The following is a 26,940-nucleotide window of genomic DNA, read 5'->3' as shown; positions in this document are numbered from 1 at the left end:
GGCGGGGACAGACGTCAAGGAAAAAAACCCTTGCAGATGAATGAAGGTGCTGAATTTCCATCCAGTAACTAATGACTAGTTTTTATTCATGTCCACAATGTTCTCTGGCAGTGAGATGTCTTCAAATCAGCACACCTCACACATGCCATGTATTTCTCATCCGGAAATACAGCAAATCTCAGACTGAAAAAAACCCTCCTTTATCACAGTTTCTCTATTGCTCACACAGCATTGTTAGAAGTCTGGCTGAGTGTGTGTGTGTGTGTGTGTGTGTGTGTGTGTGTGTGTGTGCGTGTGTGTATTCGCGCTCGTGTTTGTGTGTGTGGGTGTGTGCGCTCATATTCAGATATAGGGCAGCAGAGCTCTGAGGATATGAGTCACTCTGAAGTGGATCTATGGCGCCACTCGTCACGCACCCTGCCACACCCCGCACCGAGATGCCAGCATAGCAACGGCGCTAATGGGCAACACCATAGCAACCGGCCTCACCGTGCCGAGTAAAAATAGCTTGGCTGAATTCCTCCACAGCTGATACGCCCCTCCGCCATGCACCCGGAGTTATTAAGACTATTGAGTTACTCCCTTTGTCATGTGCGATGTAAAACACTGACAGGTCGACCGGCACGGCACGTGATGTGTAAACATTACTGAGCTGTTCTCTCGTGCAGCGGGCCTCTTTCAGAGAGAACCAATTGGACGCAAGCCCCCTACTCCTATTCGGTTATGAGGCTGATCCTCTGGTGGTTTTTACTAAGAAGAGGCAAAAAAAGAATGATAGAAAGCTGAAATTAAATGTAGCCGGTAAATATCCAATAGCAAACAGATATCAATACTCACCAGGGACACAGCTGTTGTATTTTTATGCTCCATTGGAGAGGAAAATATAAATGGATAATACAGGAACGCTCTAATGAGGGCTGAAACTACTTGTTGAGATGCAATAATGAGAGCAGCAGCAAATGAAAATCTAAACAGCTTGTTTTGCCATATCTCTTGAAAATTCAAATGTCAGGATGCATCATGTATTACACACTACACCCACTCTGCGTGGACTCAGGTTAGAGGGACATACAGAGGAGAGCGGGCGTCCGTTCCGCTCCAGGTGTGGGGGAAAGTGTCTTGGACAGAGTTATTCAGTTTCTCACAGCTGGCAAACAGCAGACGAACTGTCAAGGAGGACACGCAAATCAGAGAAACACTCCAACAAATTATTTACTGAGTCACACATCCCGTCTGCGGTGGCGTCACGGTTCGTACACGTTGAAGAATCCACACGGCAACGACAGGGGTGAGCCCACTCAGTTTGCAGGTTTCTGTTTCACAATGACTGGGTAGAAGACACAACTGAGGGTGGTTTTAATAACGTCACGTTCATTTGGACACTAGGCCAAAAGAAAAATTTAATTAATTAAAAAAAACACAGCACAAGCTTGTCAACACTGCTGCACAGTTCAGCACAGCAAACCCTCAGCGCCGGCGCAGCCAGCTGTGTTTCCACTCGACGCAAACGCATCCACAGAACCAACGGCACAAAAGGATTCTTTGTTCCGTGTTTTCTCTGCACAGCCCACAGACAGGAATGTTAGAGGAGAGCGGCAGCGGTTGGCAGGGGCCCCTCCACTGCTGCTGGCATCCTGTCCCAGCGGAGCAGGAACTCAGCCAGGGGCCTGGTACAGATGCCAAGTGGGTCACTGAAGTCCAGAAGAATGACTGGCAGCACGGGGGGAAGCAATCAAGAATGTCTACAGAGCCCCAGCCCTTTAAAACCACCAACTACCACCGGAGCATGTGACCCACACATGATGACCACCGACACCAGTGTGCTGTGCTTTATTAATAATATAAACGCTGATCGTGCTGACTAACCGGCAACAGCAGCCACGCTCCGGGCGACTTCAACCGACACCTCTGCGTGACTGTGCTGTGTGTGAACATATGGTCTGGTCCCTTTCCGTGAAGACTTTGCACCACACTATATTATGCTCCACGGATTAATGTGTCAAGGCACACCCAACCTACTTTGTCCAGGCCAAAATCACACTTTATTGACTGCACTTAATCTCAGATAAAGACGGGGCTTCCATGGTGTGCCACTGCAAGATCCCAAATCAAACATTCATCAAGCAGGACTCACTTGCTTTCACTTTATTAAGTGCTAGAACAAACAAATTCAACTATTAATTCAGGATGTTTCAAGAACAATGGCGACATAAGTGTGAGAATTTTGCTGCTTTAGTCTGTGTTTTCATATTTCATCATCAGTCATTTAACTAAATTCAGACGTTTTGAGGTTTTGCAAACAAGACATGTTGTTATTGTAAAGCAATAGGGACAATAATTGTGAGCAACAGCCATAAATGGCATCATATTTCAAAAACATTTTTCATTTTCTAGGTAGGCCGTCTTTCCACAGCCTACTTAAGACCTTGTAAAATGTGTGGAAGATTTTCTACACGGCTCAAGTAAGAGCTGAAGTGAGGGACGCTGCCAGTAAAGACATTAAAAGGATTTAAACCCATCATGAGAAAATACAAAGTGAAGTTTTAAATGCCAAGCTGCAAATAGCAAGCTGAAGTGAAACCAGAACTTATTGGTTCTGTTCCAGAGGTAAGAGATCCTCATTCACGCCTACATTTAAAAACCCCCAGCTGTAGAACTGGGCTTTTCTCCACAGCATGTTCTGTGGCTCGTTCCATGTGTTTACGCCAGGACAGAGCTAAAAATGGTTTTTCAATAAGTGTTCGGCAGCCTTAACAAGCCCCGAGTCCCAGGAGCCCTAAACACTCACAGACTAATCAGAACAGGTAAGGCCCAAACGTCATTAAGAGCAGATGAACGAGACGATTGAAGAAGTTGCTTCAGAGTCTGAAAGAGAGCATCGGTGAGTTTAATGGACAAAACCAAATGATGATAATGTAAGCAGCTTTCTTTTTGAACTCACAGAGTGACTGTATAAGAATGCCTGGATGCCAGAGTTGGAGAACTGCTGAGGTGATACCTTAAGCACATGTTCAAGTCACATGTTAACTTGAACATAGAGAACCCCAACAAAGCCAAAAAACCCAGACTACAATATTGAATGTTTGGGGTTATCAGTTAATCTGCTGATTATTGTTTTGATTTATCAGTCTAGAAAAAGATGTTGGTCAAATTTATCATCATCATTGCTGTTATTATTTAGTTTTTCTCATTATTGTTTCTCTTGTTTTTGTTTCATTTGTTTGGTTTGTACTTGTTTGTATTGTCTGTAGTGAAGAAGCTTCTGGCCTTGTTTATCCAATGTTTGTTTTGTTCCACCAGAAAACTTTCCATTTACAATAAGAAGAAACACAGAAAAGCAGAAAATCTTCCCATTTCAGATGCTGCCAATATAGTCTTAGCATGCTTCAAATATGACTTCAACTGTCAACCAACTGTCAAAATAGATCATGATTATTTGCACAAATAAACAAATAATTCACCTCAATAATAATTATATTACAAGCTTAAAAAACTACAACATTGCGACAAAAACCTTGGATGAGGCGTCACAGTTTGGATGAATGCATGAACACAAGGTAACATAATCATATTCAGACTAAATTCAATCTGCATGGTTTGGATATTATTAAACTTAAACCAGTGACAGGTTTGACAAGACTATGAACTGTTAAGAGTAACTTTTAGTTATTTGGTAGAAAGACATCTGTTTAGATATGATATTTTTAATGATCAACACTGAGATCTTTTTATGAAAGGCAACACACAGCAATATGAGCTAATCGGAAGAATAAGACTACTGAAGAATATCTTATAATGGAATCTTAATCTAATGTTCTCATGCCACAACATCCACACCCGAGAGCAGCATTCAGTGGGTTACATCCAACATGTCTTACCTTTTATGTTTGGGTGAGGGTCGATCAGGTAAGCGCTTCACCTCATGACGGCCAGCTCTGTGGTCAACTGGTCTGAACTGTTCACCTGTTGAACAGAGAGAGACACATTCACCAGTGAGCGGCTTAGAGCGAAGAAACTCACATTACTAAAATCAGAGCTAAAACATCTGGGTCATCGTGAGCCTCCCACAGCACTGCAGAAATAAGAGAGCAGCTCTGAACTCACACGCGCACGCACACACACACACACACACACTCACACATAAACATCTTTTGGAAATTCAATCGCAAACTGAGCCCCTGGTCATCAGCTGGGAAGGGGGTCTTCTTCCAGGCAATGTAAACATTAGCATCTGCTCTTAGAAGTCAGTTCATGTAAACCTGAGCCCAACTGTGTCTTGTGATTCTAAAAAGTGCTGCTAAAAGTGAGCGAGTGTGTGTGTGAGAGTGTGTGTTTGATCACCGGAACTCAGATAATTGAAAGCCCTTCATGATCAAGGGCCTTATCATACTAACACTTACAACCAGTAATAAAGTGGTGTTAATGTGCGACTCATGATAAAACGATGGCCTCACAGGATCATTGATCTGCACCGTTCCCGCCATGTTCTTGATAAATGTTAAGTGTTTGGATTTCATTCAGACTTCAAATATCAATGTGAAAAAAGTCGCTTTGATTTCGAGGTTCAAGGTGTCTCTGTTGTCCCCGAGTGGCAATTTGGTTTGCAGTCAGCAGCAGTAATACATACCATGTAGCCTACATGTAATCGCAAAAACAAGCACAAATACAAAGCAACAATTAATTAAAATCTCAGAACCAAGTACCCAATTCAGTAGAATAGCTCAACATCAGTCATCGTATATATTTGCATGTCATGAAATTAAACTAGTAAAACACAGAAAATCCTCACATACAGTATTTGAGGCTGCAACTGGCAAAGACTTTGTACTTTTATTAGAGCGGATGCTTTAACAATTAATTATCAGAAATATTGCTGGGTTTGACTATGGAACTGTGGCTCAAGACACATCCAAGACAAAGGAGAAACTCTGTGATACAAATTCTCTCGTTTTTGTGTTCACCTAATCTGATTGTTGAGTCTTTATTTCCATTCACTCTTGTATTTCCACTTGATAACCATAGCTCATCTATTCATGCAACTCTTACTTGTTTTTATTCTCTTGCTGAAGTAGATGCTTTTTCTTCTACACAACAACACATCTGTCATTATAACGGTCCTAACAGTCCTAATTCATGCTGATGACTAATTTAAACCGTAGACTTCTACAGATAACACTGCTGCGCATTTACTCGCAAACACTATCAGGGGAACACCCAGCAGGCTTGACCCATTTTTTCTTGATCATAGTAAAATCAGATAGCATCTTTTCTAAGATCGTCGTTGATTGCCCCTAATCTATAAGTAGGTCAACCTTTTCTCCAGCTGTACAAATGAAAAACATCTGAAAGTGCATGAGAAGCACTACCATACAGTTAAAGGTGATATTTATTCTGTTGTACTACTTTTACAACAATGTTTTTGTTGCACTCACCAAGTCAAGTCTTTAAATTCTAGAAATAGCATGCTATTTAAAACAGCCTGCTGCTACGGCATGAAAACATCTGACTTCAGTAACAATGTGTGATGTCCATGTGACACGTGTGTTTGTGCAAGTGTTTGTCCAGACCTAACGTGTGTGAGATTAGAGATATCCGTTTTCATAGCTTGAGCACAAAAAAAAAGAGCAACGTCAAACAAGTCTGGTCCTTAACCACATCAACTGGCATTACTGTGGCATAATTAAACACACTGAGACGAACCCCGAGGAGATATGTCGTTTGTCAAGTAATAGAACAATACTGGGCAACCAAGTGGCTTTCCTGCTACAGCATGTACCAGTAGTACGAACCACGGCAGCACCAGGTTTGGGTCCAACCTGTGGCCCTTGGCTGCAGGTCATCACCAAATGTTAGTAGCAGTGAACTATTAGTGTGTTCATATACCTCATGCCAAGAATTCCCCGTCAATCTGCACTAAATCCTCCATCACGTCTTAAATATTCAGACCCTTTGATCAGGTCTTAGTTGAAGCACCTTCAGCAGCAAGTGCAGCTTCAAGCCTTCTTGAAAGTGTCATAAGAGCTCTGCACATCTGGATTTGATGATTTTCTGCCACTCTTCTCTGCACATCCAATCATTCTCTGTCAGGGTGGATAGAGAGCGTCAGCAAAGCCACATATCCAGGATCCCTGGAGATGATCGGTTCAAGTCAGGGCTCGGACTGGGCCACTTAAGGACATTCACAGAGCTGTCCCTAAGCCACTCCTGTGTGTGTAGTCATGGCTGTGTGCCTAAGGCTATTGTCCTGTTGGAAGATGAACCTTCAGTCAGAGGCCCTGAGCCCTGGACCAGGTTTTTAATTGTTCTTTGTTCAGTTTTCCATTCAACCTCAACCAGTGTCTTTGGTCAACCCCCACAGCCAGCTGTCCACTGTTGGGATAGAATTGTTCGATTGATGACGAACAGTGTCTGGTTACCTCCAGACATGATGACACCTGGAGCTGGGGCCAAACAGGTCGATCTTGGTTTCATCAGAGCAGAGAATCTTGTTTCTCACCTCAACACTATCCTGTCTCTGTCAGCTGGGAAACCAAATCATGTCCGATTGAGCTGAATCTACCACAGCTGGACTCCGGTCAAGGTGTTCAAACATCTCAAAGGTGATCAAGTAAAATGACACACATGGGGGGTGGCATCAAACTTCTGTTGAACCAGAATCGAATCTGTGACCTCATTAGTGGCAAATGAGATCCACTGGAGCAAGAATATATAGTCAACTTTAATTGAATCAGTTATGTATGTTAGAAAACACAAAGCTTGTAAGAATGAATGTTTGTTTTCTGCGTGTACATTGTGTACCACTCTGGCTGCAGTACCATATGATAATCTCTCACTGACGTCAAATGGAGAGTTAGACCCTGAGGTAAGAGAAGTCATTGTACAGATTCTGAATGTACAGTTTTCATCTGAAGCCACTACTCTAAGCCTCTGGCCTTCATGATGACCCAGTCGTTGAGTCAAGCTTTTTATTCCATCAGAGGTAAAACATGGAATCTGGATTACACACTGCTGCTGTTCTCTAGACGTGAGTCGCCATTAATGGGTCTCTCATTGATGATTCACCGTCTGGGGTTGCATATCAATCAAAAAATTTCCAAGTCAATACTTAAACCATGACTTCAATACCATTTTTTGGGGTTCTTTTTCTTATTCTAATTCTAACTAGAAAATTTCCTCTCGGGAAATTTTGAATGGGCCACGGGGCTACTGCGGGTTGTGCCATCTCTGTCAACATGGGAATCAAACCCACGATCTTAAGGTCAAGACAGAGCTGATCAGACAGACACATGATCATCTTTCTATAAGCACTGATATGGAGGAGCTGTAACCACATTAGGTTAACTGTGTGTGTGTGTGTGTGTGTGTGTGTGTGTGTGTGTGTGTGTGTGTGTGTGTGTGTGTGTGTGACTGTAATCACATGAAGCTGGCTCTAGAGTCTGTGTGTGTGTGTGTGACTGACTTGACACATAGTTAGTTAGTAGCTGCATCCTGTGTCAGTCTGATTTAGCTGTGTCTGTGTTTATAAACATTTAAACGAGCGCCAGGTGGATTGTTTATGAAGTTAACGAGCTCTGGCCTGAGGATCAAAGAGGTTACCACGGCGATAGGGGCCCCCGCAGGCTGAGACAGACAGAAACGTGGAGAAAAACAGCCATTTTCTGCCTCTAAACCGGCCTCACAATTAGGCTTAGCATGAGAAAACGGTAACTCCTATCAGAACAAAACACAGATCAACGTTGCTCTAAGGACTTACTGAAAATTTCGGTACGATTTGGTGTTTCTACAGTAAATATTTTGGCGACGCTGGCAGTTTTAAAACATCAGGCCGTTCTGCTTCTCTCAGAAAATATTTGTATTGGACTCAATGAGGAGCAGAGACAGACGTGGCCGCACACAGAGGCTGATTCTGTCAATTCTGTAAGTCTCTCTGATATTTTGAGCACATGACATGAGAGATAACAAGTTTGTCTTACAAATTCTGAAAAAATTATGTCTGTAGAGTGTAAATTGTGGCCGTGCTCACAGTTTATCCAGAAAAAATACAGAATGTTTCTTCACTCTCTCCCACTCTAACCGATGATGTCACGCACTCTGACACGAACATTCTATGCAATACACACCCATTATAATCTCATAATTTCTCCAAAAATGATCATGGTCATTGATCAGGGATTGATCAAAAACTATATGACCTATCAAAACGTGGAGTAATGCGACAATACACAAGACTTGTGTCTACTGTTTAAAGTTTAAATGGAGTCTCTAGGTGAAAGTATGCCTGAGCAGTAGACGTTTGTTAAACTCCAATGATTGGTCTTTTTCGGTCTTTTTTTTTCGCCCGTCCCATTGACTTACATGCAAAAATTTTGCGCAGTTTTTCGCGACTTGCGTCGCGAAAAATTCGTACACTGTTGAGAAACGTAATAGCACACCGATCCCGATCAAGCCGCACGTTCTGATATATAATATGTCCTGCAACTCTTCGAGTTGCAGGACTAGTAGCGAACCGAAAGTCGGCCGGAAGTGGAAAAATAACTAGAAAAGGCATTTCCAAGAATGGAAATGGTGTGACTGCTGACAGCAGCTGAACGCTGTTGCAGAATTAGCAAATAGTGCAAGCAGTGATCACCATACAAATGTTTGACCAAGGTTGGACTCGAACCCACAACCTCATGGTCAATAGACTTCCACTCTGCCTCTAGGCCACAGTGCACACACAGTTGCAGAGACTGTTGTCTGTTGATGAGCTGCACTCTGTCTCACTCTGACATCAAGAAAGCTTGAGAGTCAAGCTTGAATGACTTAGAATGAAAATTTCTGTGAATTTCAGGCTGAGAGCAGCAGTTTCAACATGAAGCAAGTTATTAGAAGTCAACAGAGGACAAGTGTGGCTACAAAACTGGAGAAAATAATTTGTCTAGAGTTTAATTTGCAGAAAAAGTTAAATATTTTAAAAAGTATAAATAGTTAAAAAGAGAAAAGTAATGCTGATAAAGTTCAAAAAAAGCTGCACGTTTTGATATATGAATTGTTGAAATAGCACAACACCTAACACACTAACCATATGGCCACAGAGAACCTGAGTTACAATGAGCTTTATACTATGAGGAATCAAAGACTGTCCAATGACAGCTGAATAATTGGAATCAAAAGTCAAGCAATGAAGTGAAAAGACTGAGGCAGGAATCGAACCCATGACCATATGATCACTAAACCTTTACTCTGCCACTCGGCTAGAGAGAGCACACTGCTTTCAAAACTGTTGTCATTCATTGTAATGTGATGATGTGCTGCAAACTGGTATGAGTAATCAAGGAGATAACAAACACCTGTAACCAATTGAAGGCGGGGGAGGAGAGCAGAATTCAACATAACATAACAAGAGTTCTTCCCTTGGATTCGAACCAGTGACCTGAGGGTTGGCAGGCATCTACCCTAACCCCTACACTACAGTGGAGTTGTGAAGAAGAGAGGTTGAGACTTTGATGAATGTGAGATTTTTTGTGAAAAAGTTAAATATTTGAAAAAGTATAAATAGTTAAAAAGAGAAAAGTAATGCCGATAAAGTTCAAAAAAAGCTGCACGTTTTGATATATGAATTGTTGAAATAGCACAAAGTATGAAGGACTAGAAGAAGACCGTAAAAAGGCGGAAGAAAATGGCCAAACAGAAGAACAATAGTGTGACTGCTTCAGCAGTCACACTAATAATAACTAGAGAATGCATTTCCTGAAGGAAATACGGGTGAATGCTGAAAGCTGGAAGCTGAATGAGCTGAATAGATTGTTGAAACTATTAAAGCTGAATTAAGTTAAGAAACTGCTGAAGAAATCTTGAAGAGATGAAATAATATATGAAGAGTATGAAATGGTTTGAAATGACTTGAATTGTTGAAGATCAGTATGAAGAAATTGAAAGTCTGAAGTCTACTCAGATTTACTTAAAACTGACAGTTTGAAAACATTTTTGAACCATTACTAATGTAGATTAAACAATATCTGAATAGTAAAAGTACAAGATGAAAGATGGAGGATGTATGAAATGGGTGGTAATTACTTGAATTAATGAAGAATAGTATGAATGAATTGAAAAGCTTGAGTCTACTCAAAGAAGTTTAAAACTGGTGGCTTGAAAACATTGTTGAACCATTACTAATATATGAAAGAATATCTGAGGAATAAAAGTAAAATAACATAGAAGTTGTTACAATCCTTTAAAGGGAAGGATAAGTTAGAATAACTACATCATATCTGAAGGCTAAAAGTCGAGCATGTAAGAGTAGAAGGGTTGAAATCTGAAATACGTGAGAAAAGATTAAAAAGTAAAACTTATAAGAAGGACGTTGAATTTGTAAGAAATGTTTGGAAAATTACTTGTAAGCAGGAGGCTGAATGATATGGAATGGATGCATTTGTTGTTATTTAAAACAGTTAGAATTTTTTTTTTGAACCATTACTAATATAGATGAAACAATATCTGAAGTGTAAAAGTAGAATAATATAGAAGTAGTTACAATCCGTTAAAGGGCAGAATAACTAAAAATAACTACAACATATCTGAAGGGTAAAAGTTAAACATGTTAATAAAAAGTTTGAGGAAAATGTAGAAATCCTGCATCTTTATAGTTTAACAGTTGAATGGTTGAAATCTGAAATAGTTGAGAAAAAAAATTAAAAAGAAGAACTTATAAGAAGGATGTTGGAAAATTGCTTCAATTTTTGAAGATTGGTGTGGAAAAAATAGGTCTACTCAAATGAATAAATATATTAAGAGCTTGAAAGTATTTGTTGAACAAATATGTATAAAAATGAAGCAATACCTGAAGTGTATAACTTGTAAGCAAGAGACTGAATGATAGGGAATGGATGCAAATCCCAGAATTGTTTAAGTGTAAAAAATAGTGTGAAAATATAAATTTATAAATGAAAAATATGAAACTCCTTACATGGTTGAGAAATGGCCTGAATTGTTGGAATTAATGAGGAAAAAGTCCAAGTCCTTCAAAGTAAAATGTAAGGATTGAAGGTGGAAAAGTCTAAAGTCAGGACATGAAGAAGCTCCAAATCCTGAAATATCCATTATGAGAACTGGGGTATATATAGAAATGGGGTAGAAACAAGGAAACAAGGAATGAAGTAAAAAGAAAGAGAAAGGGAGTAGAAAGAAAGAAAGAAAGAAAGAAAGAGACTGAATGATGCCAGAATTGTTTAAGATACGTTTAAAAAAAGAGTGTGAAGATATACATTCATAAATGAAAAATGTGAAAGTCCTTAAATGGTCTGAATTGTTGGAATTAATGAGAAAAAGTTCAAGTCCTTCAAAGTAAAGGGTTAAAGAGGAAAGTCAGGACATGAAGAAGCTCCAAATCCTGAAATCTCCATTACAAGAATAAACTGAAATGTAAGAGAAACTAGAAAAAGCATTTCCAAGAATGGAAATGGTGTGACTGCTGATAGCAACTGAACGCTGTTGCAGAATTAGCAAATAGTGCAAGCAGTGATCACCATACAAATGTTTGACCAAGGTCAGAATCGAACTCACAACCTCATGGTCATTAGACTTCCACTCTGCCTCTAGGCCACAGTGCACACACAGTTGCAGAGACTGTTGTCTGTTAATGATCTGCACACTGTCAACATCAAGAAAGCTTGAGAGTCAAGCTTGAATGACTTAGAATGAAAATTTCTGTGAATTTCAGGCTGAGAGCAGCAGTTTCAACATGAAGCAAGTTATCAGAAGTCAACAGAGGACAACTGGGAAAATAATTCACTATAATTGTTGTTGAGGCAAGATTTGAACCAGCAACCTTCAGGTCTCCAGACCAGCAAGCTAACCACTAGGCTACAGACAGAGACAGTATGTGAGGGGTAAAGAAAACCTTTGATAAGAGGATCACTGGCTTCTGCTTAAAAAAAAAAGTAAGGAATCGAACCCAAGACCTCATGATCAATAAACCTTTACTCTGCCACTTCGCCACAGAGAGCACAGACATAAGCATGTTTCAGACAGAGTTGTGGAGAATTCTCAGCATTGGGCTGAATGAGAGCAGAGAGCTCCCTGGCTGCATTTAAAAAATATTTAAAATTATTATCTAAGTCTCTTTGCATTTTTGACCAGAATTTTAGCCAGAAGACAAGTGTGGCTACAAAACTGGAGAAAATAATTTGTCTAGAGTTTAATTTAGCTGCACGTTTTGATATATGAATTGTTGAAATAGCACAACACCTAACACACTAACCATATGGCCACAGAGAACCTGAGTTACAATGAGCTTTATACTATGAGGAATCAAAGACTGTCCAATGACAGCTGAATAATTGGAATCAAAAGTCAAGCAATGAAGTGAAAAGACTGAGGCAGGAATCGAACCCATGACCATATGATCACTAAACCTTTACTCTGCCACTCGGCTACAGAGAGCACACTGCTTTCAAAACTGTTGTCATTCATTGTAATGTGATGATGTGCTGCAAACTGGTACGAGTAATCAAGGAGATAACGAACACCTGTAACCAATTGAAGGCGGGGGAGGAGAGCAGAATTCAACATAACATAACAAGAGTTCTTCCCTTGGATTCGAACCAGTGACCTTAGGGTTGGCAGGCAGTTACCCTAACCCCTACACTACAGTGGAATTGTGAAGAAGAGAGGTTGAGACTTTGATGAATGTGAGATTTTTTGTGAAAAAGTTAAATATTTTAAAAAGTATAAATAGTTAAAAAGAGAAAAGTAATGCCGATAAAGTTCAAAAAAAGCTGCACGTTTTGATATATGAATTGTTGAAATAGCACAAAGTATGAAGGACTAGAAGAAGACCGTAAAAAGGCGGAAGAAAATGGCCAAACAGAAGAACAATAGTGTGACTGCTTCAGCAGTCACACTAATAAATTATTAGAGATGTTTAAAAATTCCCCTCAAAGATATGAACTCATTTAGAGGCTGATTATGAGCTGTAAGCCAGTGTGTCTCTGTGGTTGTGTGTCTCTCTGTCTGTGTGTGTGTGTGTGTGTGTGTGTGTGTGTGTGTGTGTGTGTGTGTGTGTGTGTGTGTGTGTCTCTCTCTCTGTGTCTGCACCACACAGAGCAGAGCAGTGAGATTTGAGCTCTGTGCAGCTCTGAACAACAGCCTCTGAAAAGAGAACCATACCTCTTACCAGAATGTGGTCATGACTATCGGGGCAAGGAGACCTTCCTGAGCGAGCCAATGTGCATTAAATGTTTGTAGGGCAAAAACTTTTCTCACAGTCGCAGGAAAGATAAGGAGGTCATTTCTGCTTTTCTCAGAAAATCTGCTCCTACTTTACAATGGGAGTGAATGAGAGGAAGAGAGGGAACTGGCTGCACTTAGAGGCTCCCAGTTTAAATTCTGTTAGCCTCTCTGCGTTTTCGAGCACACTGTGAGACACAGCACAAGTTTGTCTACCAAAGTGGGGGAAAATTATGTGTCCAGAGTGAAATTTGTGGCCGTGGTGACAGGTTAGAGAGCAAAGTGTCAGAGGATTTTTTGAACCTCTGTCACTCTAGCTGATGTCATCATCACTCTAGCTCTGAAAATTCCGTGCCATTGACTTGCATGTTAAATTTGAATTTTGTCAAAAAATTATCATGAACAGTTGAAGGGTACTGATCAATAATGGTAGAAGATATGAAAAAGTTGAATGTACCGTGAATACTTGAAAGTTTTGTGAACGTTTTAAAAGTTGAATGAAGTCTGTAGGTGAAAGTATGTTGAAGCAGTTGAAGTTCAAAGAAGGAGAAGATTTTAAGAGTTTGAAGACAGTTTCAATGTATTCCTATGGGAAAAATTTTTCAATAAAGTTTGAATATTTTGAAAAGTATGAATGATAATGAAAAAGTTGAATGGATCCAATGATCTCCTGAAGAAGCTGCACGTTTTGATATATGAATTGTTTGAATAGTAGAAAGTATGAAGAAGTAGTTAAAGACCGAAAAACGGAAGAAGTGTACAGAATAATAATAATAATAATAATAATAATAATAAAGATTTGAATAACAATAGTGTGAATGCTTTCAGCATTCACCCTAACTAGAAAAAGATAGCATTTCCTGCAGAAAATGCGTGTGAATGCTGAAAGCAGCTGAACGCTGTTGCTGAAGCAATGCTAAATGAGCTGAAGAAATTGTTGAATCAATGCTAAATTAGTTGACGAAACTGCTAAAGCAATGTTGAAAAGACTAATGCTAGAGTAGAGTAGAGAGTAGATGAATACTTTATTCATCCCTAGGAGGGAAAAAGCTGAAACATATAACTTGTAGTGTGAGATGAATGCCTTTTTAAAGGTAAAAAGCAGTAGAAATGCTAAAGGGAGAAGAAAACATTGAAATTCTGCATGTTTAAATGTAATGGTTAAATAGTTGAAATCTGTAGCTAACCTAACAGGAAGGACAACTGATTAACCAGCACTAACATAGCCGAAGCAATGGCTGAGAATATATTTAAAAGTAGAAGATGTGAGACTTTGTATGAAATGGCTGGAAATTACTTGAATTGTCAAAGAAGAGTTTGAAAAATTTCTGAATTAGGAAAAAAGTTCATGCCTACTGAAATACATTGTAAACTGACAGCAGAAGAACATTGTTGAAGAATATAGATCATTAGCATTAGCTGAGGAGTAGAACATGTAAACAGCGGGTTTAATGGTGTGAAATGGTTGAGAAGAGCCTCAGTAGTTTAGGATACGTGTAAAACAATGTGTTCAACATGACCAAAATGGGGAAATGTGTATTTTCAGTTTAAATAGCTAAAGAACAAAATTAACAGCAACGAGTCCATTAACTACAACAGGAAGATAGAGAGGTACATACAAAACAGTCAGACAACTGTAGGAAAAGTGTGTGTGTGTGTGTGTGTGTGTGTGTGTGAGAGAGAGTGAGGAAGATATACAAAAGTGTGTGTGTGTGTGTGTGTGTGTGTGTGTGTGTGTGTGAGTGAGGAAGATATACAAAAAGTTCTGACCTGACAACTGTATGAAATGTGTGTGTGTTGGACGTGTGTGTCTGTTTGTGTATGGTTAGTGTGTGTCCATTTGTGTGTGTGTTTGTTGTGTGTGCATGTGTGTCTGTTTGTGTGTAATTGTGTAAATTGTGTATGTGTTTGGTAAGTGGTTGTATGTTTGTTGGGTGTGTGTGTGTGTGTGTGTGTGTGTGGTAGTTAGTGTGTGTCCAATTGTGTGTGTGTGTGTGTGTGTGTGTTGGATGTGTGTGTATGGTGAGTGTGTGTCCATTTGTGTGTGTGTGTGTGTGTGTCCATTTGTGTGTGTGTGTGTTGGATGTGTGTGTATGGTGTGTGTGTGTGTGTGTGTGTGTGTGTGTAGTAGTAGTTAGTGTGTGTCCATTTGTGTGTGTGTGTTGGATGTGTATGCATGGTGAGTGTGTGTCCATTTGTGTGTGTGTGTGTGTGTGTGTGTGTGTTGGATGTGTGTGTATGGTGAGTGTGTGTCCATTTGTGTGTGTGTGTCCATTTGTGTGTGTGTGTGTTGGATGTGTGTGTGTGTGGTAGTTAGTGTGTGTCCATTTGTGTGTGTGTGTGTGTATGACCGACAGACAGTCAAACAGAGAGAATGTGTGTGCGTTGCCATGGTGACGTTGCCATGGTGAGGTTACCATGGTGAGGTTGCCATGGTGAGGTTACCATGTTGAGGTTACCATGTAACTGGTGGCTGGTGGCTTTAAGGCATGGTGGCAGCTTTAACCATAGGCTTTAACTGCTCTGTGACACCCTCAAACAGATCTAATGTACGACAAATCTGTACTTAGTACGAGCAAAAGGTTTACATTTTCCGAACCATAAGACCTTGCTGAACGCGTCCATGTCACTTTGGTGTTTCTAGAGTAAAAATTGTTGATTGTGTCGCAGGTTGGAAACTTTGGGACGTTTAGAAAATCAGCGCCAACTTTTGAATGGGAGTCAATGAGAGGAGAGAGGGAACTGGCCACACTCAGAGGCTCCCAGTTTAAATTGTGTTCGTCTCTCTGGTTTTTTGAGCACATGAAAAGATCGAGGATGAGCTTGTCTACAAGCATGCCCGAAATTATGTGTGTAGAGTGTAATCTGTGGCCGTGCTGACAGGATAGAGAGAAAAATGTGAGAGGATTTTTAGACCCTCTGTCACTCTACCAACTGCCAACGTCCGAACATTCCGTCCCATTGACTTTCATGTTAAATCTGAATTTTGTCAGAAATTTTAATGATTTTAAAACTATACATATATCTGAAACTGTTGAAGATATCAATAAGCTGAGATATAGCTGAATAGTTGAAAGGTTTGTGAACAGTTTAAAAGTTGAATGAAGTCTGTAGCTGAAAGTATGCTGAAGCTATTAGAGGCTGAATGAAGCAGAAAATTTGAAGAGTTTGAAGACTGTTTCAATGTATTCCTATGGGAAAAAAATTGCACAAAAAGTTAAATATTTTAAAAAGTATAAATAGTATGAAAGAGAAAAATAATAGCATAAATGTCCTGAAAAAGCTGCACGTTTTGATATATGAATTGTTGAAATAGCACAAAGTATGAAGAACGAGTTAAACGCAGAAAAAGGGAAGAAGACTCAGAATAATAATAATAAGTTTAAAGAAACAAAATGGCCGAACAGAATAACAATACTGTGAATGCTTCCAGCATTCACACTAATAAAAACTAGGAAAAAATCCACACAATAACAGTAGTGCCCGGGCTTCGCCCGGGCACTGGTCCCTGCAGCTATTTCATAGCTGTTGGGACCAGTGCCCGGTGCGATTGCCCGTGGCCCTAATAAATCAAATGCCTGTAAAAGAAAAGGGAAAATTCAAACCAGGATTGTTACATATAATGTATTAGAGTTATTACATTTTGACAGAGTATCCCCCCCCCCGTTTTATCCCTGTTTGATATATTTTTCCTTAAAATAAACGAGACAAAAAGAGACATCAATGGCACCGCCATCTTTTTTATGGAAATTACCAAAACCATTCCAAGTGAAATTGGCTGTCACAATAACTGCCAAAATAATATATCAATATGCATAATACATATTATTATTAATAATAATAATAATAATAATAATTTTTCAGTCCTTCATAGTACCAAACCAAATTCAGTCTGTCCTTAAAAGTATTGAGATTTTAACATCAAACCTAAACCGTGCCACCACTTTTACCACTGAATGATTCGAGCTGCATTAGCGCCAAGCCAGAAGACGTCAACCGGCCATATTGGAACAAACTGACATGACAAGCATCTCATAATAACATTATTAGGCGTGGCATGTAATCATGTAATCTGTAAGTGCTTGTTCCCTCATTCATCACGGTTGGTGTCAGTCACAGTCACACCCCCTCCTCAGTTCAAACACAACAAACTTGCCAGTGCTGTCCTGCCAATTTTACCCACTACTTTTTTGAGGACAATTATATGATACTCTACTCTACTACTGAAGGTTTAGGACATAACAAGAGTTCTATTATATACATCTTGAAAAACCTATCCACCACACAAAACGTGTAAAAGAGTCAGAGCAATAGTGAAACACACAGGTAGGCAGTGGTAACCATAATAAGCAGCACTGACACAACAGATTTGCAGAGAGAGAGTTTTTCCGTTTCCCCTCGTCACCTGCAGCAAGCCGTAACACCGGCATCAGACAAAGTGTCAAAGTATTTTTCCACACTCTACTGACAGCTCTGACAACTCTGTGTGTGTGTAAATACATCTGGAAGGTATTATTAATTAACAATGGCCTCTTTCAATGTATCGCTCTCTGCCGTGACTGTTTTTCATTTAATTTACAATCACCTAGAGATTGGCAATATGTACTAATCGTCATAAAATACTGTAACAGAGACGGGTCTAGCCTAGAGGGGAAAAAATAACCCTAACCATAATTGTTTTTTATCACATTAGACTCCATGATAATGAGAATTATTCATTAGCTTGCATGCTCGAGTATTTAGGGAATCATTTTGGCACAACTCACAGACTCAAGTCAAAAGCTGATTGGACCAAATAACTATTACATTGGCAGATGATAAATGATTAATACTGATGCAGTGCCATATTGCTCTAATGAAACGACATTCTAAAAAGGGCATTAATACAGTAGCCTACATTATGTGGGAAACCATTTCAACATGCTTTAGTGGCAGATCTTTGCAGAACATGAGGCGAAAATATATGTCACAGCAAACTAATGGCATTACATATCACGTCACATTATATGGTATTTAATCTGGATCAAAGGGTGACTCATGTCGTTTTATTACTGAAGCTAGAAACCACTAAGTTCATGTCTAGAGTTCAGCTAGAAAAGGATCAGGGTCCAAAACAGAGTCACTGTCCAAACTTTTGAAACAACACCAACCTATTGAGATGTTTAATATGGCTTCTCATGTTGTTCTGTCTCAATAATTAACAGATGTCAATTTCACCCCCAAGTCGTTTTTATTAAGATGTCTTACCAAATAGCAGAAATGAATGTAACATGCTTGTTTCACATATGTGTGGCTCGTTTGCAAAATAAGACGTCTTTGATCTCCACACCAGACCGCATAACTCATCATTTCACCAGGTAGCCCACGGTCCAAATCACTCACAACTTAAGACAACATATTTATGGACACGTCTGTCTATCTGGGATCTACAACATCTGAGGTGAAGACGTGATGCATAAGGAGCAGCAGAACAAACATATAGCCACAAACAAAGCTAGAAAGTGTGAGTGAATCGCAGCTGCTAGAGATCAAGTGATTAACACCGTGGGGAAAGACAGACAGACAGACATAACCCTTTAAAACACAGAGGTAGTAGATGTGGGGAAGACGTGTGCGGCGTTCAGGTACATTATGTCCCCCTGAACTCGGACAACCTCCCCCTGACAAACCCTGGTGCTACAGCACTGTCCGCCTGCCTGTCACCCTGCTGCCGGTGACACCGGCCGGCACACCGGGCACTGATTGCTACAAGGCTAACGCCACCTAGCTCGCCCGCTAACGTCAATTACAGAACCAAAACAAGAGCTTTATAGTTTGACACACTTACTGCGACACGACACAGACACCGTCGAGGCGTCCTTATCCGTGGAAAATTAGAGACCCGTCGATTTTCCGAAGCCGAGCCACTTTACAGCGAGACGTAGCGGGCGTTCAACTCGTCTCCAGCAGCGTAGCTACTGTACCGCTGGATGTCAACCCACTTTCAGCCGGAGCTAGCTTAGCTAACATGCAGCATTAGATAAGAATGTGGGTCACCGGGCCTCTGGCCAGTCTCCTGTCACCAAACAAGCAAAAGCACACACAGAAAAAGGAAAGAAAAAAACTCGCTCCGTTTGCCGCTTTCCAGCCGACGACGACAGCACACAGAGAGGCTGTAAGTATAAGCGACACGGACACGGTGGTTGGAGTTGACCGGTAAAGGTGTCACACTTACCCCGAACAGCCTCCTGTTTCATCGGGATATCCCTGCACCCAGTGGCGCCGCTGCTGACGGCTGACTGCGCAGCGCTGAGGCAGGCGGACTGAAGTTGGAAGTGGAGCCAACAGGGCCTACGCTGTCCTCCAGATAACACACATGCCTGTCTGTCTGTCTGTCTGTCTGTCAGAGGGAGGTCAGTCAGCAGCATCCACAGTTTGGTAGGTCACCTGTGTTGGACAGGGACCCTCACGTATTCACGTCACGTGCAGTTTCTTTCTTTCTGTTTTTTAGTTACTGGGGTGGTCGGTGACAGACGGAACCACTTGTGGAAATGAAGACTTCAAAACTACTCCACCTCTGTTCTCTCCGCTTTTTATGAAAATATTCGGGAAATAGAAAAAAAACAGCTCACGATCTGCCCGATTGACCACATCAGCTGTTGTTTCTGCTTGTTTGAAAGTTTTTTTTAGCGTAAAAATAAAATCACACATTATTTTCCAGTAAGAAATATTTTTGTTCATATTTTTATTCATTATTTATATTGGATTTCAGGGGAAAGTTTTTTTTTTTTTTTTTTTTTTAATCTTTACACCCTTGTTTATTTTTTCTTATTTTAATATTTATTCTAACACACAGGTGGATTATTGTGTTCCCTGTTTAAGAACCCATCGGCTCGTTGACTCAGATATGATGATGAGATACTCACAGTTTGTTCTCCTCTTTATCGCTGAAACGAGCGTCTTTAGATTTATTGACCATCGCGCTGCTGTTTCACCCAACTCCGGCTTGGTACTCGTCACCATGGCAACAGTCGAAGAGGCAACAGCTGCAATACCATGTTTGTCTACAATGAAGGAGTGGAGGGGTGGGTGGCGCTGTTTCGACATTTTTGTGATGGGGTGATGAATGAACTTGATGTTTGGAAACAGTCCTAAATTATCCAATGTATTAATTTCATAATGAAGAGGCAGGGACAGAGGCCCATGTACTGACCAGACTCTAAAGCCAAGTTTTGCTTTGCTGGTAATGCTAATTGATTTGCATGTTGCCAATGCAAATTGTTATTGAAGGAGTTTATACATAGCCTACATGTTCTGGAGGAATCTCTCTGCAAGGAGGCTTAATGGGCAAAGTGGTCAACTAGCCTATAGTTTTCTATTGGTCAAAGTATGAAACAACATTCTTCAGTTACACTGATCTCACTGTTGCTAATAGGTAATACAGGTCACACAGAACTAAACAGCCTTTTGTTAGTGATTGAAGTAAAACCTTAAGTGTGGTAGTGTCATTATAGCTTAGTGAGCTGGCCAGCGGGTTGTGGAATATTTTGCACAGTAGCTGATTCTATGGTAAAATTCAATGGCTCTCAGACTAGTTAAATCATGTGCAGTTGAACCATCATGGAACTGATTTCATGCTGTAGCCACAACTATGAGGCTAACACTGCATACTCAGCACTGAACTCCCTCTAACTTCATGTAGGCTACCTGTTAGGATCTAAGAATCTCACCACCCTAGCACAACCTGAACAAACTCATTCACAAATCTAACACATGTATATATAGGCTATGGAATATCCACATATGGAATAGAGGCTGTGGGCACAAAACATTGGACTGGAAGTGTATGAATACTATAGACATAGGCCTACATGCAAATTGATTTGGTAAAACAGTGGATTCCAAAAGTCTGAGACCCCGTTCCCACAATGAGAAGATAAAACCTGTAGGAATTTGCACATGTTGATTTAATACATTTGCATATAGAAATTGAATAGGCCTATATATAGTTTGTATAATATATCAGCTACTCACACAAGTTTTACTGTGCATATGTTATAAACTATAGGCCTATATCGTCATACAGTATAAATATGTGATAGGCTAGTACACGTCTCCTTTTAAGTGACAATATGACAACATCACTTGATATTTCCTATACCCCTATGTCATATAGTAGCCTATACTATCATATATTTTTGTATGGGAATCCTTTATAGTTTATTTGCTTATCATGTAAGTAAGCGGTTTGTGTATTTAATTTGTGCATTTCATATTTAAACCAACATGTAGGCTACAGAGACAAAAAGAGAAATGTCATGTCAATCCTTCCTCAACAAGACATCTTGTGCAATGTATCAAAATAACTGATGGAGGATAGGGACATCTACTGTTCATTACAGCAATTACACATTAATTCTTCGAATTGTGTATCACATTAAATAAATAAGCACTTAAATCTTCAGAATCTCTGTTCCAAGAGAATAAGAAAGATTTGAATAGGATAGTTTTTTCTTTCTATCTGACAGTGTTGAATTGGGTTTTATATTCTTCTCCAAAAAGGTGTGATTGGTTAGTCAGGTGTGTTGTTTTCCTTTTCCTTTCCATCTTTCATAAATGCATGGTCTGTTATCAGTTGAGTGCAATTTTGTATCTGTTCATGCAAACAGTACATTTTGTGTGTTCATATAACACAGTGTGCAACAAATCAAACTTAACACTTGGCCACATTATAGCATTTTAATGCAAATGACAAACATATAACACAAAATAAAATCCGGACAAATTACTAGTACTTATTATACATTCAGACATCACTATACAACAGTGGCAAAGGGCTGTGGTTAAAGTCAGAGTCACTCAGTCGTGGTGCAGCAGCTCGGGTCTCAGGGTCTGTTGTCTCTACACACGAAGCTTCAGAGGTGGAGATAAACACAATTAGATGACTATGAGAACTCTTACTTACTCTTACTTGTAAAAGTAAAAAAAACAACCTTTTTACGTAAAAAGGGAATCAAAAACTTTAAAACAATAATTTGTGTACAGTCCCTTAAATCTTGTCATCGTAGGTGTCGGTTTAATAATCCACTACTATTTGGTGTTTATTTGAAAGAAACAGAGTGAAAAAAAAGTATCATTACCTTTCATTTACTCATATTCTAAGGATCTTCTTCCATTTCGTGGCTGCAAGTGCAAATAAAATTATTCTCAGCACATTTTCAAGGGAATGTTTTTTGTAATCATCTCTTTTAAATTCGAATGTTTATACCCGATAGAGGAAGTAACCTCTGCTCTGGATTCCACCAGGCCCCTGGATTTCAGCCTGTACAGACACAAAAACCACAGAATTGAACTGAAATGTTGTTAAAAAATCTTCTCCACTAGCACACAAATGCACACTCTTAAACATCTGGATTTTCCAAAACAAATACACACTTAACATGTCTTGCTCACAATTCCTCCCCCTGTCCTGTGTCCACGTTGCAAATGTCAGCGCTTGATAGTAATGATAGATAAGTTCACCTGTCAGCTGCATTAATTTTAGACCATAATTACCGCCAGCCTGGGAAAGAACAACTAATGTAGGGCTCGCACAGAGAAAGAGGACCGTTGCCCAACACGAAGCTGCGTTATTGACTTGTAAGCTACACACACATTTCAATATTTTCCTACAAACATACAAAACTACAAGGCACTAATGCACTTAAATGATGCAGTCGTAAATGTATTATTTCCCATCCATTATGCACATTTTGTGATTTCAACCAAGGATTACTTTGCACTTGAGGGATTTTAATACACTCTGTATCTACTATCAGCAGTGACTGACAAAACAAATCACATACAACAGAATGTCATGTCAGTGTTCATGACATTGCATACAGTGTTTTGTATGTAGGCTATGTTGAAAACAAAACATCATGATGTCTGATAGCTTTTGTTTCAATCAATCAATCAATCAATCAATCAATCAATCAATCAATCAATCAATCAATCAATCAATCAATCAATCAATCAATCAATCAATCAATCAATCAATCAATCAGGGGCTGTGAGGTTATTTTGTAAAGCAAAACAAATAGAGATGGAGGGTGAAAGGAGAATTGACGTGGGTGGTACATACGCGCATCGAGAGTCCTCTCTCTCCTCTGTTATGGAGTTGAGAAACTAGATGCAGGAGAGGGTGCAACATGGGGGTCTGACGATCACACACACACACACACACACATGCCCCCATACGCACACACACAGAACCAGACGTGAATAACAGCTCCAGGGAGAGAGAAAGTACAGACTATGGAGTGTACACAGGGAAATGATGAAACACTGTTTCCATCTCGTTAATACACAACAACATGCAACACAGAAACGCACACATAACACGGACGCCTCCTCCGTGCAGCAATTTCCTCATTGCACACTCAGTGTCAGTGTTTTGATGGACATGTAACATTCTGCATTATTTGACAGCAGTGATGGAGGAGCAGAACACAAGATTACTTCATTGAAGGAATATGTTCTGCTGTGGCACATGGATGTGCATACTGGGATGTTTTATGGGTTTCATTGAACATAGATACACATAGAGGATAACAAATGGAACACAGAAATAATCATAACTTATGTCACATCCATAAGTGGGGGAGGATGTAAACATTTATCACCACTGCAAGAGAAACATCTCTTTGCATTGTCAATGCTCGAAATGCTTTCTAGTTTCAGCTAACACAATGAAAAATCAAAGTGGATTATAATTAACTAACAAACTGTAATTCCCTTCTTCTTGAGAGCTGCACGCACATTTCTTAGTCGTACATTTCCCTCGGTCTCACTGTGTGTGTTGTCCAATGTGAGGGACAGACAAGGAGAAGCAAACAAATGTCAAGTCCTCATGCAGCTGAGAAACAGAGCTGGTTGGAGAGCCATGCCTGCTGCTTTATGAGAGGAAGCATCTAACATGCAGAGCGCACAAGCACTTGAAGCAGATTTAACTTAAGTTTATATTTGTGTATATATCAGGATTGTGTGTGTCTGTATGCACGTTCATTCTGACATTTACCTGTACCTGCAAGCCTTTCTGTTTGCTGAATGACGTGTGTGTTTACTTTACACAACTTCTTTTATTGCCGGACACAGAACAGCTCTATCAGCCAGTTGGATTTACTCGGCTGTTGCTCTGCACAGTACCACACTCACACATGAAGTGCAGTCATACGACAATGTGAAGGTGGTTTTGTAGGTCAAGCAACACGCTGTAGCAGTGCAAATTTATCTCTTCTGACTTACTCACCGTCCTCTGTGACAAGGCAGAACCTTGTGGTCTGGAGTAGTGAAATAAAAACTGCACATACAGTGCATTGCATTGAAGGAAATACACTCGCACACAAACAAGCCAGCATCAATTCGTCATAAGTTTAATGTATGTGTGTGGGTCCAGTCTAATCATTTCAGGGGAACAAAAAAAAAAAAGTTGCACTTACCCTTTTACTGTTTTCTCGCACTTTCAGCTCCTGGAGAAGACAACAAGACGTCACTCCTCTCCCATTCAAAGTGTAATGTCACGTGAAATCTTGCACTTAGGTTACTTAAACTTAAAGTACCTTTGATTTCTGAACCAGCATCAACACACAGAGTTCTCCTAAGACATCGGATGCCTAGAGTAGATACCAAAGAGCAGGAATTTAAAAAGAAAAGTAGTCCTGATACCTGTGATGTCATGTGTGGTTAAAGAAATGAAAAATGAGCCAAACAGAATCGCTCCTCCTCACTCACCCAGAACTTCGGGTCTGCAGAGAGGTAGGATGAGCACGCAGCGTCTATCTGTGGAGCAACACAGGGGATGATGAGGAGGAAAGACAGACAGACAGAAAGAAAGAAAGAAAGAAAGAAAGAAAGAAAGAAAGAAAGAAAGAAAGAAAGAAAGAAAGACATGATACCTGGCTGAGTAGCTGCCTCTGCTCTGTTGTGGCTTGCTGAAGTTCTGCTGGAGCACCTGTAGTTTCATACAACATAACATCCTCACTTCATATTCACATCAAACAACAGTAACACATTTTATTGACACAACAGTAATGATACATGGGAAGTGTAGACGCTCGACTGTCTGCAGAACAACTGCTCTCTTGACGCTCCAGTTTGGCATGATTACATGATTGTTGATGTCGATTAGAAGGGCTAAAAGCTTTGCTATAGAACACAGGAAATTATCATCCATCCTGCTGATGTGAGATAACCCAGATCTACTTCTGCTTCATATAATCATGAATGAAAACAACTTTTATGAACTCCTCTTCTTTTCAGTGTGTCTGGCTTTCTGCAAGAAATCAAGTTGTCATCGTGCTGCTTTGATTCTGATGCTGATAAAGATACAGCTGATGCCACGATCACTTTGACCGTCAATCTGCATAGTATGACATTTCAGTCACTGGTGACTTGGTGTCAGTTTTTTTTTTTTTTTTTTTTGCAGGCATCTTTGCCTGAAAATGTTTAGTCAAACTGTCTTGTCTAGTTTGATGAAGAAAGACACAGGATGGATGGATGGATGGATGGATGGATGGAAAAAAATCTTGGAACTTGAACCATGAAAAATTTGTAAAATTGATCAGGTTTCAGGCAGATGTAAGTTAAGCATTATCAAAAACAAAAGTTATCCACCAGTAATTTCATGTAAAATTGTGATGGTCATAGTCTGAAACAGGATATTGATAGATAGATAGATAGATAGATAGATAGATAGATAGATAGATAGATAGATAGATAGATAGATAGATAGATAGATAGATAGATAGATAGATAGATAGATAGATAGATAGATAACTTACTTGTGCACACTGGTATGGTGAGGATGAGCAGGGCAGCGAGCGTGATGCCGGCCGTGCTGAGTGGACTCATGGCGCTGCTGCTGAGGCTGTGCAGGCTGCTGGAGGCTCCGCGCGGCGCAGGATGACTTTGGTTGTGGAAGGTCCTCATCTCTCTCTTGCTCTCTTTCTTTCTCTCTTTTTCCCCCTTTCTCTCTTTTTTTTCTTTTTTTATCCGTATCCGCTTGACTTCTTGCTCTTATGAGAGTTTCTGGTTCACGTCAGAGAAATATGAAGGCTCGTGTCACACACACACACACACACACACACACCCTCCACGCGCGCTGACACTCGACTGCGTCACTGGAGCCTCCGCGCGCGCTTGAAAAGTTATGACAGGTTGAAGGTGAGTAAAAAAAAAAGTCCTGCTGGATAACAACATCAAATTAACCAACTACACCTGAGTTTTTGTTGTTCTCGTATAGTTTTGTGCTTGGTTTTTGTTGTGTCAGATTGTTTGCCAACTCAAGTGTGTGTTACTTGTGTGGCTGTATTGTAGTTTCTCAACCTGTGACTTTGGTCCAGTTTTTCATCAACACTTTTGTATACATTAAACTTTGCTTGAAAGACCATGCTGACTCTCTGCTCTTTGAACATTCGAGCAAAAAAAACAAAAAAAACAAAAACTTTTTTAGTTTTTCAGCAGTGTAGACCCCTTGTTTTCATTGCAATGATAAGTGTTTATAAGGACAGCAAGCCTAGGTTCACATCCGGTTAACAGATTCAAGGTTAATGATTATTATTATCACATATTAACAAGGTTAAAGATGTCCTGAATATTACCTAATCTATACTACTTCTACTCCTAGAGTGGAACAAAAGTATGTAGAAATCAGATGTACATTTAAATTTATGTCTATTCTGCTGTGCAAAGCACTTTTCAATGACAGCTCAGCTA

The 26,940-nt window shown here is 40.0% G+C and overlaps 2 protein-coding genes across 9 annotated transcripts in view; both read right to left on the bottom strand.

Annotated features, from left to right (window-relative positions):
* The window catches only part of clocka (clock circadian regulator a), a 33,410-nt gene extending 13,840 nt beyond the window's left edge, over positions 1-19,570 (bottom strand). For 3 of the 6 annotated variants that reach the window (XM_085773763.1, XM_085773766.1, XM_085773767.1), the window contains exons 1-2: positions 19,421-19,557; positions 3,879-3,963 (exon numbers count right to left, since the gene is read on the bottom strand). The gene's annotated coding sequence lies outside the window, so the exon portion shown is untranslated. Of the gene's footprint in view, positions 1-3,878; positions 3,964-19,033; positions 19,299-19,420 lie in introns of those variants that run through there. The other 3 variants (XM_085773764.1, XM_085773768.1, XM_085773765.1) reach the window with 2 other exon arrangements.
* A 2,346-nt stretch (positions 19,571-21,916) lies between these two features.
* On the bottom strand, positions 21,917-26,219 carry nmu (neuromedin U). Of its 3 annotated transcripts, XM_085775389.1 has the most exons (10): positions 26,007-26,219; positions 25,122-25,177; positions 24,958-25,005; positions 24,786-24,839; positions 24,666-24,695; positions 24,476-24,526; positions 23,309-23,383; positions 22,454-22,507; positions 22,326-22,368; positions 21,917-22,098 (listed from the first exon to the last, which is right to left on the bottom strand). In XM_085775389.1, exons 1-9 carry the CDS (start codon positions 26,152-26,154, stop codon positions 22,333-22,335), a joined length of 552 nt encoding a protein of 183 aa, XP_085631515.1. In that variant the 5' UTR covers positions 26,155-26,219; the 3' UTR covers positions 21,917-22,098; positions 22,326-22,332. The 3 variants fall into 3 exon arrangements, with proteins under 3 accessions (XP_085631515.1, XP_085631516.1, XP_085631517.1); XM_085775390.1 differs by lacking the exon at positions 24,476-24,526; XM_085775391.1 differs by lacking the exons at positions 23,309-23,383; positions 24,476-24,526.
* Positions 26,220-26,940: the final 721 nt, after the last annotated feature.

This window comes from Trachurus japonicus, chromosome 4 (genome assembly GCF_045865225.1).
Source record: "Trachurus japonicus isolate A0001 chromosome 4, Traja_1.0".
Taxonomy (NCBI): domain Eukaryota; kingdom Metazoa; phylum Chordata; class Actinopteri; order Carangiformes; family Carangidae; genus Trachurus; species Trachurus japonicus.
This window is presented reverse-complemented; position numbering and strand designations above follow the sequence as displayed.

Excerpts from the sequence above, each read along its gene's own strand:
- nmu (XM_085775389.1), bottom strand. The coding sequence starts at position 26,154 with ATGAGGACCTTCCACAACCAAAGTCATCCTGCGCCGCGCGGAGCCTCC. Across the intron at positions 25,178-26,006 it reads CACCATACCAGTGTGCACAA|GTGCTCCAGCAGAACTTCAG; the intron begins GTAAGTTATCTA and ends ATGAAACTACAG. Across the intron at positions 23,384-24,475 it reads CTGCCTTGTCACAGAGGACG|ACCCCCATGTTGCACCCTCT; the intron begins GTGAGTAAGTCA and ends TGTGATCGTCAG.